At 61.3% G+C, this 14674-nt stretch overlaps 3 protein-coding genes and 1 long non-coding RNA gene across 4 annotated transcripts; 2 read left to right on the top strand and 2 right to left on the bottom strand.

The window, feature by feature from the left end:
- The first annotated feature begins 789 nt into the window (after positions 1-789).
- Positions 790-3939, top strand: LOC117653800. The gene is made up of 4 exons (XR_004588249.1): positions 790-985; positions 2740-2759; positions 2879-2954; positions 3053-3939. It is a non-coding gene; the product is annotated as an uncharacterized LOC117653800 (long non-coding RNA).
- Positions 3940-5029: 1090 nt separating this feature from the next.
- LOC117653041 lies at positions 5030-5792 on the bottom strand (the record flags this gene model as incomplete). The annotated part of the gene is made up of 1 exon (XM_034398382.1): positions 5030-5792. A coding segment is annotated over one exon (246 nt), but the record flags the coding sequence as incomplete, so codon positions are not given.
- Positions 5793-5823: 31 nt separating this feature from the next.
- LOC117653797 (ninjurin-2-like) lies at positions 5824-11493 on the bottom strand. The gene is made up of 3 exons (XM_034399702.1): positions 11314-11493; positions 7915-8094; positions 5824-6070 (listed from the first exon to the last, which is right to left on the bottom strand). The coding sequence occupies exons 1-3, from the start codon at positions 11410-11412 to the stop codon at positions 5861-5863; spliced, it is 489 nt and encodes a 162-aa protein (XP_034255593.1). The 5' UTR covers positions 11413-11493; the 3' UTR covers positions 5824-5860.
- Positions 11494-13122: 1629 nt separating this feature from the next.
- LOC117653793 (triosephosphate isomerase) lies at positions 13123-14647 on the top strand. The gene is made up of 5 exons (XM_034399696.1): positions 13123-13355; positions 13701-13814; positions 13888-13982; positions 14069-14287; positions 14367-14647. Exons 1-5 carry the CDS (start codon positions 13247-13249, stop codon positions 14571-14573), a joined length of 744 nt encoding a protein of 247 aa, XP_034255587.1. The 5' UTR covers positions 13123-13246; the 3' UTR covers positions 14574-14647.
- The last annotated feature ends 27 nt before the right edge of the window (positions 14648-14674 follow it).

Genomic DNA, 14674 nt, shown 5'->3' with positions numbered 1-14674 from the left:
CTTGTGCCTCGGCTTGTGCCTCGGCTTGTGCGGGGCTGGGCTGGGCGGCCGGGCGCGGCGCGAAGCGCGCGAAGTGGCTGCACGTTCTCGTCCTTGTCACGAGCTCATGCTCGTTCCGGACAGTGCCTTTGTCTCTGTCTCTATCTCTCACCCGCACTCGTGGGGCGACCCGCAGGGATGCGAGAGAGACAGGACGACAATTCACTTTGCTGGCCGTCCACTAAATGTCGCCGGGCCGCCGCGAATCAACCCATCATAACCGCATGGACTCGATGAAGCGCAACAGCCCAGGCACGTGGGCGTGGGCACTGCAAAAAGAAATTACATTCACAACCCGGGGCCCAAGGGAGGGGCACTCAAAGTCTCAGCGCTAGGCCTTTTTCGGTGGTCTTTTGTCCGGCCACCGCTGGTAACCGTGATCGAAAACTGCAACCGAGAGAGACGGCTACAAAGCGCTCTTCGGAAACAGTCGGCTGCTCCATGGTTCCTGCGTGCTGCGGTCGCGGGACACCCCGGGGCCCTGTCCCCCTGCCCTCAAAATTAGCAAAGTTAAGTCAGAGGGGCGTAGCAGCTGAGACATGGCGGCATCGGGCAGCACCGCTTGGACGTGCCAAGGCAAGTGCCAAGGCTTACGGCCACGGCGGCAGCGCGCACCGCGGTTCGGGGAGGGGGTTGTTGTGACGCTTGGAGCGGGATGTTGCCCTTCCCCTCCGCCCCCCCCCTCGGCCCACCCCCAGCCCGGGAGCTTCTCGCCCCCAGAGCGCCAGAGCGGGCGGCAGTCGTGCGGCCTTAGTCACTGAGTTCTGCCGTGACGCTGCCCTGCAGTCTCCGCTTCCTTGCGCCGCGCACTCCCATTGCCCGCGTCCCGTGCCCGCCAAGCCAGCGGCACCGCGAGTAGCAGCGCCAGCCGCGTAGCCGCGCCGCAGTCAACCCAGTCAGGACAGCGCCGACCTCGCCCACACCCTCGCCATGGCCAAGGGGAAAGGTAAGCGCCACGCAGCCACGCAGCGACGCCCCGCGGGGACGGCCCGCGGAGACGCGGCCTCGCGCGACCCAAACAAAGCCCCGCCAAGGGTCAACGCCTCAGGGCCGCGGAAGGGCGCGCCTTCCAGTGGACTCATTGCGAGAGGCGTTTTCGTCGCTCTGTCTCTCTCGCACCTGTACAGGAAGCCCCGTGAGTGCGAGAGAGGCAGAGAGACGAAAACAACTCTCAGAATCAGTCCGCTGGCTCCGGGTTGAACGCGACGAAGAGCGCGGCGAAGGACGAGACTCCTGTTCGGCGTCCCCTGGACCGTCCGGCCGGACGAGGGGGCGGGCGTCCACCAGGGAAGCGAGCTTCACCGCGGCGGGCACGCGAGGAGGAGGGGGCGCCAAGGAGGAGCTCGCCTTCCGGGAGGGGGAGGGGGCGGTGTTGTGTGCGGCGCAGTACTTCCCCGCAGAGAAAGGGCGGGACAGCCGCGCCAAGCCGCGCGCCCTTAAGCCGGAAGGGGGCGACGGACGCGGGACGCGGGGATGAGGGTGTCATCAGCCGCGGGGTCCGTGGTCCGCGGTCCGTGGGGTGGCAAGGCTCCACAAATAGTCACCCCCTGCCCGCTGCCGCCGTGCCGCCCCCGCGCGGCCGCTTCCCGTCTCTCCCGGGGAAAGAGGGGGCAATCGATACAGCTGGGATGGCCGGGCCACCAGGCCCAGGCCCGCCAGGCCCGCCAGGCACCGGGCTAGGGGCGGCTGTGCTGCCCTGCCCTGCCCTGCCCTGCCCGGGGTCCGGGGCGCCCACCTTGGCGGCGCTTCATCTGTCGCGGCGCGGCACGGCACGGCACGGCGCGTCGCTGGACGTGCACGCCGCCGAAGGGGTTGTCAGGGATGTCAATCGATCCCCTCGGCGCGGCAGAACAAAGGCCCCGGCCGACGCGGACCCTCCAGGCCTGCAGGCCTTCAGGCGCCTTCAGGCCTCCATCACCGCATCCGTTACCGCCGGGACGGGTCAGGCCTGGGCCCTTGCCTGGGCCTTCCCTCCCCCACGCTGTGCCGCCGCGAGAGGCTGGTACCGCTCTGGTTGCCGGGTGGTCGGCGAGACCTTGCAACTACACGTAACCCTTCGATCGCGGCTCCTTCGCCGTGCCTGCCGTGCCTGCCGCCTGCCGCGCCGTGACACGTGTCGGTCGGAGATGCCGCGACACTGCCGTGTGCCGCCCGCACGAGATCGCATCAGCCGCGGGCCGCGCGTCACTGGGGCCGGCCATCATCGTGGGGTATAAATACGAAAATGCAGGAGGAGGCGCCCAAGGCCTAGATGGACACGGCGATTACGCACGCTTCGAAAAAGGCTGCTCCGCAGACTGATTCCGAGAGCCGTTTTCGTCGCTCTGTCTCTGCCGCACTCATGGAGCGTTCCGCACAGGTGTGAGAGAGACAGAGCGACGAAAACGACTCCAGGAATCAGTCTGTTAGTCGCGGAAGCGGCCGTGCCGTGACGGACGACGGCGACCCGAGCGCCTGCGAAGTGCGGGATAGGCAGCCCCGCACGCACGCGCGCGTGACGGGCCGGCCGCCGCGCGGCGCTCTGCCTCCACAGCGCCTGCCAAGTGCGGGGTAGGCAACATGCTGTGCGCGTGCGTGTGGCGGGGCGGGGCGGGGCGGGCGGGTTTTGGTACCGAGTGGCTGTACTCGGCGGGAGGCCAGCCTCCCGGCGCGTATTTTTACCCTCCGCGTTGTTGACGTTGCTCCTCTTGTTTGTTTCAGGTGGCAAAGGAGGAGACGAGGTGAGTGGCGTGCCAAAGGGCGTGCCAAAGGGCCGTGGCGGCGGTGCCAGCGAGGTGGGGCGTGCCTTTACCGACGCGCATCGTGCCCGACGTCATGCATGTCTTGTTTCTGATTGCAGAAGAAGGCGGCGGGCGGCGCCAAGGGCGGCGAGAAGGGCGGCAAGGGCGACGGCGGCAAGGCCGCTGGGAAGAAGGGTGAGTTCGCCTCCGTCGAGTACCGCGCAGTACCGCGCGCCGGCCGGCAAGCCGCGGCCAGGCTATGTCTTACGTATTTTTGTTTGTGTTTGCGGCAGGAGGCAAGAAGTAAGGGGCCTGCCCAGCCTGTCCCGGCTGCCCCGGCCGTGGCGCGCGCCGCCCTAACACCAGCCTGGCCGTGGCCGTGACCACAGCCACCCTCGCGCGGGCGCGCTGGCACGGCGCCGTGGACGCGCCGCGCTTTGGCCGCAGGAGCACAACACCGCGCAAGCCGCGCAAGCGCGAGGGGCAAGGCGAGGGGCCGGGCGGGGCTGGGTGCGCGCGCCGTGCGCCTCGCCGGGGCGGCCGGGCCGGGCGGACGCGGCCAGTGGTCAACACGCCTTCGTCTTCGTCTTCCTATACTCCCGCGCCTCGGCGTCTCCCGAGATCATCGTCATCATCGTCATCGTCTTCATCGACCCCATATTCTCGCCGCATTTCCTCACATATTGCGTTCCAGTAGAACAAATGTAAAAGTAAAAATGTAAACACTGCGTAGCAGGCCTGAGGGGAGATGATTTGTTGATATTCTTTTTCTGTCACCCACTATTTGTTGAGCTTTGTGGTTTGATTTAGTCTCATTCTGAATAGAGGGTTTCGTCGCGGTTACGGTTCCAGTTCAGAGGACCAATATTAATCAAGATTAACGGCTGTCGTTTCCAGCATTGAAATTTCTCCCCTTGTTGTCATTCTTTATTTCTTTTGTTCACTTCTTTTCATTGGTCAGCCTGTGATCCATCCTATCGTTAGAGGATAAGTATGTTTTTGTAGAAATGTCAGAAATTAGACTGGCAGGAGAGAATTGCAGTAACGAAATAATTTGTTGTTTATTTGTTCACATTCTTTGTAATACTTATTTTGTATATGTTGTACACTGAACTATGACGTTCGATATTCTCTGCTAAATGATTCTTTTGCGTTCCATTAAAATTCCTAAAAATGTTTATTGCTATTCGTTGTTCTTTCCCTCTAGCCTAACACTACTCGAAAATCAAGAGAAATATATAAAAACTATACTTGATTCGTCATGACTCAGCCGGTGGCTTTGAGCTCGCTGCCACGTCGAATTGGACAGTTTTGGCACGGCAGGTGTTGTCCTGGCATAGTCCTGCAGGCCTTGGGAGCCGCAAGTGCGCATCTAGTCTGTAGGACCTCTAGGACGTCTTGGACCTCTAGGACCTCTAGGACGTCTGCAGGTCGTACAGAAAGTCGGAGTGGCCGCCCTGCAGGGCGAGGGCCTTGAGGACCGACTGGGTGGTGGTGGAGCCGTCCGTCGGGTACTCCGCGGGGTCCCTCATGTCGAACACGCCGATGACGACGTTGACCGTGGTGATGAGCACGATGCAGGAGAGCACGATGTCGTTGAGGACGGTCGCGCCGAGGTGGTGCTTGGTCTTGTTGATGTTGTACGACGTGCTCAGAATCACCTGGATGATGCCGTTCAGCACCTAGAGAGTGGCAGGCAGCGTAGGTGTGAGAAAACGAGAAAACACAAACCAAGGCGGGTCACTAAATTCAAAGCGTCCACTACGCAATTAAGAATCCGTTTCTAATTCGGGGTTGCGGTGCAAACAGCTCAGCACAGCGGCAACAGGAAAATAGTTGCTCAAATGCTTTGACAGCAGCCCCACGGATGTCGGCTGTTTCGTAACGCCGAGCGCCTGCCAAGCCAAGAGAGCAGGCAATGCACAGGCCACCCCATCAACACGGCACGGATGGCGCCTGGCGAGGGCAGGCTAGGCAATCCAACTCTCTGGGTCTGTGACAAACCGATTGAAAATGAAAAATGCAGTGTTTTTGCGAGGGCACCCTACACAACAAACAATGGGAAAGCCGTGCTGAAGCTTGAACTCTTTTGCACTCAAGAATGCCACAAAGCCGCGCAAAGCAAAAATACATTTTAAGAAAAGCTACTTGCTTTCGTGATGCACTGTAGTTACTGTACTTACTGTTTGGCATCGAACATCGTGTGGGCTGAGGAGGGGAGGTTGGTCGGTTGTTGTTTTAGAAATGAGACTAAACCACTAAACAGCTTGTTGTTTACATAAAATACTGAAGTCACGTTTATTTCCGTCACAGACACTTACAAACTATCTTATTTTTTTCATTTTTTTTTGTTAAATGCATCGTTTGTTTACAAAATACTGATAGGTCAGATCAACGCATAGAAATTATGAGATTTTTAAGTTACCCCCAGATATTGTATATTGGTCCTTAGAAAAATGTCCACTCCGTCCTGCCGACCAACGAGTCCCTCTCCAGCCCCGCCCCTCCCTACACAGCTGCCAGCCCCAGCCCGCCTAGCCTCCTGCCTGGCCGCCTGGCCCTGGCATCGTTAACGAGTTGAGGAGGAAAGTCATTTGCTATGTATAGCGGTGGAGATGAAGCATGCCCTCCCAGAGAAGCGTCCCCACAATGGTCTCCAGCAGATCAATTTCAGGACAAACAAAAGCGGCCCATCGCTTCTAAAGTTTTTGTCAGAACCCGCCTTTTGTATTATTATCTTTTTTTCTTTAAGAAATATTAAGAAAATAGGGAAGTGTTCGCGGAACGTTAGGATGTTGGCGGTTCGTAGTAGCGCATGGAGGCGTTGTAGGGGAGGGCGGGGTCGAGGCCGAAGCCCATCTTGACCACGTCCGAGGTCATGGAGAGCATGACGCAGCCCACGGCCAGCAGGTGCAGCCACTTGGCGCGGCGGCGCTGCGCGATCACGTCCTCCGGCGACAGGTTGGCCAGGTACAGGGACAGCGCGCCCGCCGACACCTGCGGCAAGCGGCAGCGTCCAGCAGCGGCGGCGGGGGCGGCGGGGGCGGCGGCCGTGGTGGCGGTCGGGGTGGCTATGGGGCGGCTGGGCCGGGCTGTACGGACTATCTGCTGTACGGGCCGCGCTCGTCAGAGAGCAGGCGCAGCGGCCGGCTCGCATTGTCGATGCCGAAGCCCGCGATCACCACGTTGGTGACGGAGATGATGAACACCATGATAAGGATGATGTCGTTCAAGATGACGGCGCGCCGCTTGTCCTTGTCCTTGTTGATGTTGAGCGCGCCGATGAACAGGAACATGATCCCCACGAGCACCTAGCAGAGCACAGTGTGGTTGTTGCGGTGCGTCGGGGTGCTTCGCGTCGTGTCGGCGCGTACAGCGCGGGGCCGTCTCGGCTCGCCTCTCGGCCGGGCGAGTTAATCAAACCCTTCGACGCGGCCCGTCAGAAGCGCCCTCTTATCCGCCACCGTGAGTCACGTCCGCGTCACGGCGCGGCGGCGCGACAATGAAATTCAGATAAATCAATCTGGTCGCGATGCGCGATACTTCGCCTCCTCCAAGGGCAGGCGGTGACCTTGGCCAAGGTCGGGTCAGGGCAGAGTGGTGATGGCGGTGCTGGCCGTGCCGGTCGTGCCGTTGACGAGGGCGGCCGCGATCGAGTCGCTCATGGCGGGGATGTCCGGGGAGGGGCGCCCGGCCAGCGACGCCAGCCCGGGGTCCAGCCCCGAGGCCAGCAGGTTGATGGCCGTCACCAGCACGCACCCGCACATGCCCACGTAGTTCATGGTGATGGCCGAGCGGTTGTACTCCTCGCGGTGCAGCCGGCAGTCGCGGAGCACGTTGAGGGACAGGAAGAGCACGCCCAGCGCCACCTGCGGCAGGAGAGGGCCTCGTCTCGTGTCTCGTGCCTCGTCGTGGACCAGAGCACGGCGGCACGGTGGGGCGGGGCGGGGTGCGGCGCGGAGGGCGTGGTGGCCCGGCTAGCATCCCCGTCCCGTCCAACGAGGCCCTCCCCGCGCCGCGCCTCGCGCCCGCCCGGTACCGGCGATACCCCGCAGTCAGCGGGGGTACTTTCACGCGCGGGGTAGCGCCACGTCGGGTTAGTGGTCAGGGCGCTAGACGCAAGGGTGCGTGTGGTTGTGCGGTTCCTGCGGCGCCGAGTTCGAAAGCGAGCGGCCCGTGTTGATGGCAGTTCGACCCCTGCCGTCCTGGCGCGTCCTGGCCTGCCCGCGTCGGCGGGGCCGCCGGCCCTTTGACATTTCGACGAGGGGAGCGGGGGGTTGTCAGCACAAAGGCGGAGGGGAGGTGGGGATCACGTTCACACGCTGCTCGTTTGCCCATTGCCATGTTCCATTTTCGATTTTCCGATTTTCTTGATGGGGACACTGAGGACGTAACCGCGCCCCAGCCACGCCGTGCCACCAAGACCGCCACCACCGCCATCACCACCACGCCGTACGCGACACACACTACCACCAAGTCGAGGCAAGCCGCCAAATGCAAACAAAGACGATGCACAGGGAAGCACAGCGACGACGGCCCGGCCACGGCCACGGCGAGCCCCAGGGGGTGGGCGTAGCTGCGGAGCCCTGTCGACTGATTCCGAGAGTCGCTTTCGTGGCTCTGTCCCTCTCGCGCCCACACGGGACGCCCCACGAGCGCGAGGGAGACAGCGCGTCGAAAATGACTCTCGGAGTCCGTCTGCTGGCCGGGCCACGTCAGGCAGGACCGCCAAGACGAGCACAGTGAATAAAAGACGAGTCCAGCGCAGCCCGGGGACAGCCCGGGGACAGGACAGTCGACGGGGAAGTGCAGCGGCGGTATTTGCCGGCCGATGGCTATGGATATTGATCGGGCGGAGTGCCCCGTGCCGGCCGTGCCCACGTCGGCCATCAAGGCTCAGGGCGGGGCGCCAGTGGCAGCGACCAAAAATAAATCTCAAGCATGCAAGTGCTATTCAAATATGCATACGGTCTGCACAGATAATGTCCCTCTCTCCTCTGTCCCCGGCACGCCACACGTCTCCCCGACGGCTGCCCGTGGCTGGGCTGCGCTGGACTCAGCGACAACTCAGCCTCGCTGGGTTGCCTAGCAACCAGGCGTCGAAACGCCCGCCTCCGAAACGGGGGTCTGAGCCTGGCGGCCTGGCGGGTCTCACCTGCAGGATCATGGAGGTGGAGATGAGGCCCAGCATGAGCGTGTAGAACTCATGCCGCGGCCCCACCTGCAGGATGTACTTGAGCTGGGACGCGTTGGCCGTGAGCAGGGCGATGTCAAGCATGCCCTGCGCGATGGTCTTCTTGGTGGCATAGCGGTTGGCGTCCAGAGGCTTGATGGGCTGGAAGCACGCAAAAAGCGAATGAGTTATCGCTGCAGTGGGCTGTGCTCTGTGAGCCACGGGAATTGCGGGGTCCCTGGAACCATTGTGCACCAACAGGCCTCCTGAAACCCCACAAGAGGAAGGCTACAGGAATGCCGCCTATCTTCCTGGTGCTCACCAAAGGATGAGAGCTCCACACCCTGCTAGCGCCGGCACGCGCCATGGCCGCTCAGTGCCATTCTTGTCGCGTGGCTTCGTTGGCGTGGAAACACTCCTCCGCGTCCTCCAGGGAAACAGGGCCCCAGGACGCCAACGGCGCCCAGTGCGAACACGCATTAGGATATCCGAGTACCGGGCCTACCAAGCCGGCAGTGGGCCCCCAGCACCCGGGCCTCCAGGTCGATACGAGCTCCGCGGCCCGCCCCCGGCCTCAGCCATCTAGGCATCGACCGAGCAGCGCGAGCCGCGAGCGCAGTGTTGTCCAGCGGGACAATGCCTGCAGGTGCCTGAAGGCTTGGAGGCCCCGACAGCTTGGCGGCCCCGCGGCCCCGCAGCCCGCGCCAGGCCCACGCCTCCCCCTGTAGACTGACGCCGGGCAAGCCCGCGGTCCGCGGCCGCTTTCTCCCTCGCACTCGTCGGCTTTTCCGCACGCGTGCGAGAGAGACAGAGCGACAGCGCCCCACGCACCAACCCCTGGCCGGTGCTTGGGGTCGACGACCTCGGTCCTGGTGCGGGAGGCCCTGCCGCCCCGTCTGGCCCCACGGAAGGCGGGCACAACACCACCGCCGTTTGATGTCCAGGCCGCCCAAACTATTTTTGAAGCGTCTGTGTGTCCACGCGAGAAGTGGGGGACGGCCAGTGAAGCACAAAGCGGCCTCGCCTACCAATCGCAGACGCGGCTTTAGGGACGGCCCCCGACGCGGCGGCCTGGCCGGGCGTGGCGGAGCACTGTCACTGAATCTGCGCGGCTAGGAAGTCCGTCCTGTTTCCGCATGAGCGGTCGCGCAGTGCCGATGCGGCGATGCGGCGATGCGCACTGGGGACGCCGGGTAACGGACCCGGCACCCAGTACCCGGAGCCGCTGTCCGGGCCATGAAGGGTACGCCAGAGACGGAGCCACTGTATTGCGATTCGAGCGTAAAAATCGGGAGGGAGGGGAGGGGGGGTGAAACCGAAGCATGAACTGATAGAGCAACCTCATAGGTACACACTGCATAGGCGCGTGGAAATCGGGATGTCATAGTGGAACGCAGTGAACGCGCTGCCGCGCGACACCCGGCGCCACCGTCACGCGTTCGTCTGCCAGAGCGAGCACCACCACTTGAAAATAAAAGTAAAAGTATGAAATAGATTCCATGATCCGATCGGTGAGGACGCGAGGACGCCAGGACGGTGAGTCGGAGAGAACCTCAAGCGCCGCACCGCCTGCTGCTTGACGTTTTGCTGTTTTGCTTGACGCACGCCGTATGCGTCGCCACGGCGCCTCGGCCACAAAGGGCTTTCGGCGGAAACGGCATCGAGAGTTGCACGTCCCGAACGTGTCTCTCTCGCACTCGTGGGGCGTCCCATTCGGGTGCGAGAGAGGCAGAGCGACCAAGTACTTGTTCGGAGTGAGCCTTGCCGTGGCGCTGGCGCTGACAGTGCTGACGCACCCACGGCGCGGCGTGTGATCATCGGCCCAACAGGTCCCCGTTGGCTCGCCAGGCGTGCAGTGCATGGCGACTGGCGACAGACGCAGGAGGCAGGCAGAGGCTACACAGGTGCCTCCGCCACCTGCTGCTGTTCAATGCCCCGGTGGAAGGTGCGCTTTCCACGGCGCGACGCGGGGCCGCGGCCGCGGCCGGGATACGCAACGTCCGGCGCCAGCGCGCGCCAGCGCGCCGAACTGGCGGCGCGGCACGGCTTCGAGTGCAGGGAGCTGCTCTGGTCTCTGCTGCACCGCGATATGCGCCGCCGCCGAGCCGCAGCGCGCCTCGCGCCGCGGGGTTGCGATGGTGTGGCGGACTTCCCCCGGTACGGTCCGCAGCCTCTGCAGCCTCCGCAGCCCGCACGCGAGATGCGCCTTGCGCCGCCGGCATGCCGTCCGTCGGCATCCTCCCCGAGGCGGTGGCCGATGCTGGCGGTGGCCGTGACCCGCGGCAAGGCCAGGGCAAGGCCAGGGCAAGGCCGCGGGCGGCGTTGCGGTCTCGCACAATGATCTGGGGCTGATCCGTATGTGCAGCTCAAGCTCAGCAGACTGATTCCGAGAGTCGCTTTCTTCGCTGTCTCTCTCGCACTCGTGCGGCGTCCCTTATAGGTGCGAGAGAGACAAACGACTCTCGGAATCAGTCTGCAGCGCAGCTCTTGGTTGAGCTCGAGGGGGAACGGGAGCCGCGCCGCGTCCGTCATGGAAAAGTTGTCGCACGACGGCCGGCTTTGAACTCAAACGAACGACCCGCCGAATGCACGCGAAACGCAGCGCGGGCGCACGGAGGTCCACCGTGAAAACGCACGCAGAAGGTGACCGGTCGACTCGTCCCGTCTCCGACGCCATGCCGACGCCACTCGACCGGAATAAATCTAAGCGCCTTATCGCGGCCATTGCCGTGAGTGCATGCCGATGGTGCCGGCCATCGGTGAAGGGCCCGTTGCGTCAAACACGCAGTATTGCACCCAAGACGTGGCAAAAAACAACCGCCCCTGACCGCGCAACCCCGCCCTCGGCTTTGCGACACGACGAAAGACGGTACTGTTTTAATTTCAGTAACACTGTGCTGCTTGTGTCCTCCAGATGCGGGGCCAAGATGGCACAGAGCGTGGGTTCGAGTCCCGGGTCTTTTTCCTTTCTAATTTTATAAGAACAAACCTAACCATAGAGGTTCGAGCAGTTCGCGCGAGCACTGGCCTGGCTCAGCTTTTTTGCAGCCGCGAGTTACTTTCGTCTGCTGCGTGTTTACACATGAATGCTGCGGCAGACGGCCCTTTGCATTTGCAGCCGTGGGCCGCTTTCGTCTGCTGCATGTTTACACAAATGCTGCAGCAGACGCCTCGACGCCGCGCCGTCGGACTGGTCGGTCGGTCGGACATGGGTAACGGGGAGCCGTCCACCGCGTCCGCGGACAACAGGTTGGCGCCCTGCTTGTCGATGGTGTCCTCGTCCTCACCGCGCAGCGCGCAGCGCGCAGCAACACCCCGCTCGGCCGTGACCGTCGAACCTCGAACGCCACCGCCACCCAGTCGCTGCACTGTAAGCCTTACCGTGCTCTTCTCCTCGTCGGCGTCGGGCAGGGCGTCCTTGGTCGGGGGGTTCACGTTGGTCTTGCCGCTGACGGCGCCGCTTACCGTGTCCATTTCCATCTTCAAGTCTGCGGCGCGCTGCACGTCTACCGGTGTGATGGCCACGGCGACGGCGACGCCTCACGGCGCTGGCCGCGCTGCCCCCGCTTCGGGCGGCGTCGGCGTCGCGCCCAGCGAGATCGGCCAATCAGCTCGGCGGAGCGGAGGATCGCGTCGACCCGAAGTCCTTGGCGGCGTCGGCGGCGTCGGCGATCACCCCAGTGCCGTCACCCGGGTGCCAGCGGAGCCAGGATGACTGAGCGTCAAAACAAAACGTTATCTTAACGGTGACGCTCTGGGCCGGCCCACAGTGGGCCGGAAGGTCGGTCGAGGCGGCCAAAATTCTAGACGCGTTTTAAGCTTCAAAGTCACACGTTCGGTTCGAGCCCCGGTTGTAGCGCCTCTGGAGCTCAAAACGCGTCTGGACTGTTGGCCACCGCGGACTCACTGCGTCCACGACGCCGTGCCGTGCAGGGTGCTGGAGGGCGGCGTGCTGGAGGACGGCGTCCTGCAGAGTGGAGGGCGTCGCGTGTCTGGCAGCGGCACCGCGACGCTACTGAACTGGAGGCCCTGCCTGCACGGCACTGCACGGCGCGACGGCGAGGCCGCCGGGGAAGGCCTCGGGGAAGGCACGCTCGCTGGTGGGGCGTCGGCGTGGGCGGGCGTCGGTACGGCATGAACCGCAGGGGCAACCAGGGCCACATGGCCTCATGACCAATGGGTCGGGGAGCCGGGGCGGGGGCCACCAGCCACCTCCACCGGCCGTTGGCGCCACGACGCCCGTTGGCTCGGCGAGGGTGGGGCTGGGCTGAATGAACTGGATGAACACCCCGACGGCACGCGACGCGACGCTACGCCATGCGGGGTGGCCGATTCGGCACTCGGCCTCCACTCCATGGAGATGTCGACGCGGTGGCGGCAAAGCGCGGCAAGGCGCGGCCAAGCCCGTCCGGCCCGAGCTCTTGCCTTGCCTGCCTGAGCATCGCCACCGCGCCACCGCGACGCTCTGTCTCCCTCGCACTCACGGGGCGTCCCGTCCGGCCCGAGCTCTTGCCTTGCCTGCCTGAGCATCGCCACCGCGCCACCGCGACGCTCTGTCTCCCTCGCACTCATGGGGCGTCCCGTTGGGCACGAGAGAGACAGAGCGACGAGGAGTCGCGCCGCTGTTGGCGCCTGCGAACTGGGGATAGGCAACCCTCCGCCTGTCAAGACGGCTCAGCGTTGCGGGCTTGCCTATCCACGCCTGGCGCCTGGCGTTTTTTGAGAGCTGCCGCTGCTTGCCGCAGCTGCCGTTATGTACGATACATCAGTTTTCCCCCTGCAATCTGTAGGGATGATAAGCTGTCGGCAAACTGTGCACTGTACGCACTGAGAGAGGGCTTCAAACATTTCAAGCGGCAGGTGTAAGCGCGCGTTTTCGTTTCTCGCGCCACAAGACGCGCACTACAACAAAAATAAAGTTCCGGACGCGGTATTCGTGCGTATCGACTCGTTCTGTTTGGATCACAGCCACTGTGTAAAGAAAACCTCTAAAATCCTAAGAAACGGCGTACATTTTGGTGTGCGCACGGTTCTTTCAATTTCTGTTGGATTGGCGCGTGGGCGAGGCGGTTGGCACTCTTGTCTGGCCCTCCCCCTCCGTGGCCTGCTTTCTCCGCCCCCCGCCCCTCTCCCCCCACCCCAGCGCCCTTTGCCCACGGTGAAGGTCACAGTTGAAAGGGGAACGAAGGGGAAGCAGCTGAAAACAGGGGTCGGTCCGGACACGTTCTCTTGACCAGTCTCACTGAGATCTGACACTCGGTCGCTCACAGCGATTCTCTCTTCCAATCAACAGTCAAATTCCAAAACCCCCAAGATGAGCCGCAAGTTCTGTGTTGGTGGCAACTGGAAGATGAACGGTGACAAGAAAGGCATCCAGGAAATCGTTGCATTCTTGAAAGCTGGACCCCTGGACCCCAATGTCGGTAAGTTTCCTTTGATTCTACTTCTCAAACGGGATTTCGGCCACGCCCTCCGATTCATAACTTAGTCTGCTTGAGTTTCACACTCATGAAACTGCCTGTCTTTGCCTATTGTATGTCTGCTTGACCTGTTCCACAGGTTCAGGCTGGAATTGATTTTTCAATGTTACTTTGTAGTGCACCAACATTTTCTGTATGGGCATAGAGCATTATCTAATTTTGTCGAGTTGCTAAAGCTTGATCCGAGCATTCCATTATTCTGGATGTCAATGACAGCTGTCGAAATGTGTTTAGTTGGTTACGTTTTGAGCACTTGTATTTAAGCCGAACTTTTTGTGATTTTTACAGAGGTTATCGTGGGATGCCCTGCACCTTACTTAGAGTACACCAAGGGTCTGCTTCCAGCCAATGTTGTGGTTTCAGCCCAGAACTGTTACAAGGTCCCTAAAGGAGCCTTCACAGGTATGCAAAGTGATTACTGTGAAGTGAAATCATTGCATCACACATTCTCATTTTGTCTTGCAACTCCTTACAGGTGAAGTCAGTCCAGCTATGCTGAAGGATCTTGGAGTCAACTGGGTGATCCTTGGCCACTCTGAGCGTAGAAACGTTTTTGGAGAAAACGACCTGGTAAATGTTTTTGTTTTTTGTAAATATATATCTGTATCCAACTGGTTTTTATTGCTCATCCTCTCAACTTTTGCTTTGTTTTGCAGCTTGTGGCAGAGAAAACTGCCCATGCTTTAGAAGAGGGCCTGTCTGTCATTGCTTGCATTGGTGAGAAGTTGGAAGAGAGGGAAGCTGGCAAGACCGAGGAAGTTGTTTACCGCCAGACCCAAGCCATCGCCGACAAGATCAAGGACTGGTCCAAAGTTGTTATTGCCTATGAACCTGTCTGGGCTATTGGCACAGGAAAGACAGCCACCCCACAGCAGGTATGTGGCACTCTGTTAATTACAGTAATGCTCACATTATGGAAGTTCCTCAATGTTCTGACAATCTATTTCCTTCCAGGCTCAAGAAGTCCATGAAAAGCTGAGAGCCTGGCTGAAAGCCAAGGTTTCAGAGAAGGTTGCCAATGAAACTCGTATTATTTATGGAGGATCAGTCACAGCAAGCAATTGCAAAGAGCTTGCCAAGTCTGGGGACATTGATGGATTCCTCGTCGGTGGTGCCTCTTTGAAACCGGAATTTGTTCAAATCGTCAATGCCCGCCAGTAACCAAGATAAGACATTAATGACAATAATGTAAGAAATATGCAACACCATTACTTCACTTTCCTTTGAAGCTGCCATTTGTTGAGTATGAATTGCTTTTAACA

Source organism: Thrips palmi, unplaced genomic scaffold, assembly GCF_012932325.1.
Source record: "Thrips palmi isolate BJ-2018 unplaced genomic scaffold, TpBJ-2018v1 HiC_scaffold_8, whole genome shotgun sequence".
In the NCBI taxonomy this organism is placed as follows: domain Eukaryota; kingdom Metazoa; phylum Arthropoda; class Insecta; order Thysanoptera; family Thripidae; genus Thrips; species Thrips palmi.
Note: the sequence above shows the minus strand (reverse complement) of the source record. Positions and strands in the feature narration are given on the sequence as shown.

What these genes read in the sequence shown, in the direction of transcription:
- LOC117653793 (XM_034399696.1), top strand. Translation starts at nt 13,247, where the DNA reads ATGAGCCGCAAGTTCTGTGTTGGTGGCAACTGGAAGATGAACGGTGAC. An exon ending in CCCTAAAGGAGCCTTCACAG is followed by an intron (nt 13,815 to 13,887) that starts GTATGCAAAGTG and finishes AACTCCTTACAG; the next exon opens with GTGAAGTCAGTCCAGCTATG. An exon ending in TTTTTGGAGAAAACGACCTG is followed by an intron (nt 13,983 to 14,068) that starts GTAAATGTTTTT and finishes TTTGTTTTGCAG; the next exon opens with CTTGTGGCAGAGAAAACTGC.
- LOC117653797 (XM_034399702.1), bottom strand. Translation starts at nt 11,412, where the DNA reads ATGGAAATGGACACGGTAAGCGGCGCCGTCAGCGGCAAGACCAACGTG. An exon ending in CCGACGAGGAGAAGAGCACG is followed by an intron (nt 8,095 to 11,313) that starts GTAAGGCTTACA and finishes GCGTGCTTCCAG; the next exon opens with CCCATCAAGCCTCTGGACGC. An exon ending in CCACCTCCATGATCCTGCAG is followed by an intron (nt 6,071 to 7,914) that starts GTGAGACCCGCC and finishes GTGCTCTGCTAG; the next exon opens with GTGCTCGTGGGGATCATGTT.